We start from the raw sequence: 1,998 nt of genomic DNA, 5'->3' as shown, positions 1-1,998 counted from the left end.
GGGGGGAGTGAGGTGGCAGGCGGGTGACATGATTGAAGAAGGACGAACAGTCCGCTGCCCTGCCGCCTAGCCCCGCTCCACGCACCACCCCCTTTACTTTTACCCCATCTGCGGCGCATTGACTAACGACTCTTTTGACGGTACGAATCGATTCGCTAAAATGCCACCTACATTCGTGTAAATTGCCACCCGTGAGCGGGACGGAGCGCGACGGACGAGCGCGGCTTTCAAAAGAAGCCACCATTTCGTGTCGATCCAGCAGAGTGCTGACGGCGCCGGCGGGCGGCCCGGCCCCCGCGGCCACGCGTCCCCAGTGCGGAGTCCGTCGCAACCGGAGGATGGAGTTCTCGGAGCTGCTGTTCGACGCGGACAGCGACGACTACCTGGTGGACGACTCGCCGTCGGACCTGGTGCGGGAGGCCCTGGAGGGGGGCGTCGTCGACGACGGCTACGAGGACGAGGTAGGCGACATCAGCAGTGCGAAGGCAGCGGCAGCAGTAGGAATGATAATTCCCCCCCCCCCCCAAAAAAAGGTGGAATGTTTTTGAAGAATATTGTTTTGGTGCCTGATTTTTTTTAATGTTTATTTTGCTTCGATTTTTCGGGAAATGTTTCATCACCCCCCCCCCCCCTCTTTTCCTTGAAAAGTTTCCAATTTTTCCGGAAATATGTCGGAGAATCGCGTTGTTAGCTGCTGCCGTTGTTATGGTGTGACGTGTCGCCAGGACGCTCCCGAGCCGATCGGGGCGGTACGGGTCCGCAAGTGGCAGTTGACGGTGCCGGTCGTCCTGGCCTCCGTCTGCATCCTGGCCGCCTTCCTCGCCTTCGCCGTCACGTGCGTGCTCAGGGTGCTGGTGCCGCGTCGGCCGCGCCGCGCCAGGAGGTGGAGGGGCTTCCAGAACCTCGACAGGCTGCGCAGTCTGTGAACGACCCCCGGCCCCTTACCGACTCGCGTCCCGTCAAGGAACGTGGTTCGAGACCGTGTTGGCCGCTTTTACTCGCTGAGGAAGAGTTTGCTGAGCAGCTAAGCCCTAGCTAGGCGCCAACTAGTCGCGAAAAGGGATTTTTAATTTTGATAACGATACGGTCAGAACTTTCAAGTGCACAAGTACCGAGCGTCTAACTGAACCATTTCAAGAGTTTACCGGTTGAAACACTTGGTTTGTGAGTGCTGACCGTGAACACGTGGCTTTATCTCTCCCGTATAATCGCTAATCGCACTATGTTTCTCAAGCACTCCATGTTGTCGAACTTGAAAGACGCAATGAGTGGTGAATATATCATGGAAATAAAGAAGCAGAAGACAAATCAATAATGTTCATTTTTATTTTAAAAAAGTTTTGGTACACAGCTATAGCTCTCCAGAAGTATTAGCACTACTTCTTGTAATCCACTTCTGTCATAGCCTTCTCCTGAGGCACGATAAAGGAATGAAGTATGTATTTTCTCATCCGACAAATGCGTGCGTGCAAAATGTCTACCATATCCTCGAGAGGAATCTTTCCAAAATAAGGTCTACTCTACAATAATACTTACGGGATGCACAATAGGAATTAGCAATGTTCAGTCTCCCCCCTCCTGTTCCCCTACCACATGGGCATGAACTCTGGGCTCCAGTCCCGGCCCAGGAGCTCCGACACCCGGGCGCACGCCGAGGCCAGGTCGTGGGCGGCGTCCTCGACGAGGCACTCCTCCATGACGACGAGCTGGGCGAGGCGCGCGCCGCAGCGTTCGGCGAGGTGCACGAGCGCGGAGCACGTGACCTGACACTCGGCCAGCCCGAGGGACGACAGCTGCTGGCAGTTGGAAGCGATGTCCAGGAGCTGCTTGTCGATGACGGAGTTGCCGTTGGCGCCGACCACCAGCTCCACGAGGCGCGGGCAGCACTCGCTCACACGGCCTGACGCGCCGAACAGAGACATTTTCAAATGTTCGATGCACTTGAAAATTTGAACTTTTACCTTCACTTCAAAATTTAACAAATTTCTTTTTACTTCA

The 1,998-nt window shown here is 55.2% G+C and overlaps 3 protein-coding genes across 4 annotated transcripts in view; 1 reads left to right on the top strand and 2 right to left on the bottom strand.

The window, feature by feature from the left end:
- Positions 1-1,998, bottom strand: part of LOC113209832 (calexcitin-2) — a gene marked incomplete in the record, with an annotated part of 119,770 nt that overhangs the window by 114,584 nt on the left and 3,188 nt on the right.
- LOC113209839 (uncharacterized) lies at positions 7-1,315 on the top strand. Of its 2 annotated transcripts, XM_052269310.1 has the most exons (3): positions 7-140; positions 263-461; positions 726-1,315. In XM_052269310.1, exons 2-3 carry the CDS (start codon positions 339-341, stop codon positions 924-926), a joined length of 324 nt encoding a protein of 107 aa, XP_052125270.1. In that variant the 5' UTR covers positions 7-140; positions 263-338; the 3' UTR covers positions 927-1,315. The 2 variants fall into 2 exon arrangements, with proteins under 2 accessions (XP_052125270.1, XP_026283343.1); XM_026427558.2 differs by having other exon boundaries at positions 7-461.
- LOC127749755 (F-box/LRR-repeat protein 3-like) lies at positions 1,587-1,922 on the bottom strand. The gene has a single exon (XM_052269277.1). It carries the CDS (start codon positions 1,920-1,922, stop codon positions 1,587-1,589), a length of 336 nt encoding a protein of 111 aa, XP_052125237.1.

The sequence above is a fragment of the Frankliniella occidentalis genome, unplaced genomic scaffold (genome assembly GCF_000697945.3).
Source record: "Frankliniella occidentalis isolate FOCC.00 unplaced genomic scaffold, Focc_3.1 Scaffold88, whole genome shotgun sequence".
Classification (NCBI taxonomy): Eukaryota; Metazoa; Arthropoda; class Insecta; order Thysanoptera; family Thripidae; genus Frankliniella; species Frankliniella occidentalis.
The sequence above is the reverse complement of the archived record's forward strand: the minus strand, read 5'-3'. Positions and strand labels throughout refer to the sequence as shown.

Excerpts from the sequence above, each read along its gene's own strand:
- LOC113209839 (XM_052269310.1), top strand. The coding sequence starts at position 339 with ATGGAGTTCTCGGAGCTGCTGTTCGACGCGGACAGCGACGACTACCTG. Across the intron at positions 462-725 it reads ACGACGGCTACGAGGACGAG|GACGCTCCCGAGCCGATCGG; the intron begins GTAGGCGACATC and ends ACGTGTCGCCAG.
- LOC127749755 (XM_052269277.1), bottom strand. The coding sequence starts at position 1,922 with ATGTCTCTGTTCGGCGCGTCAGGCCGTGTGAGCGAGTGCTGCCCGCGC.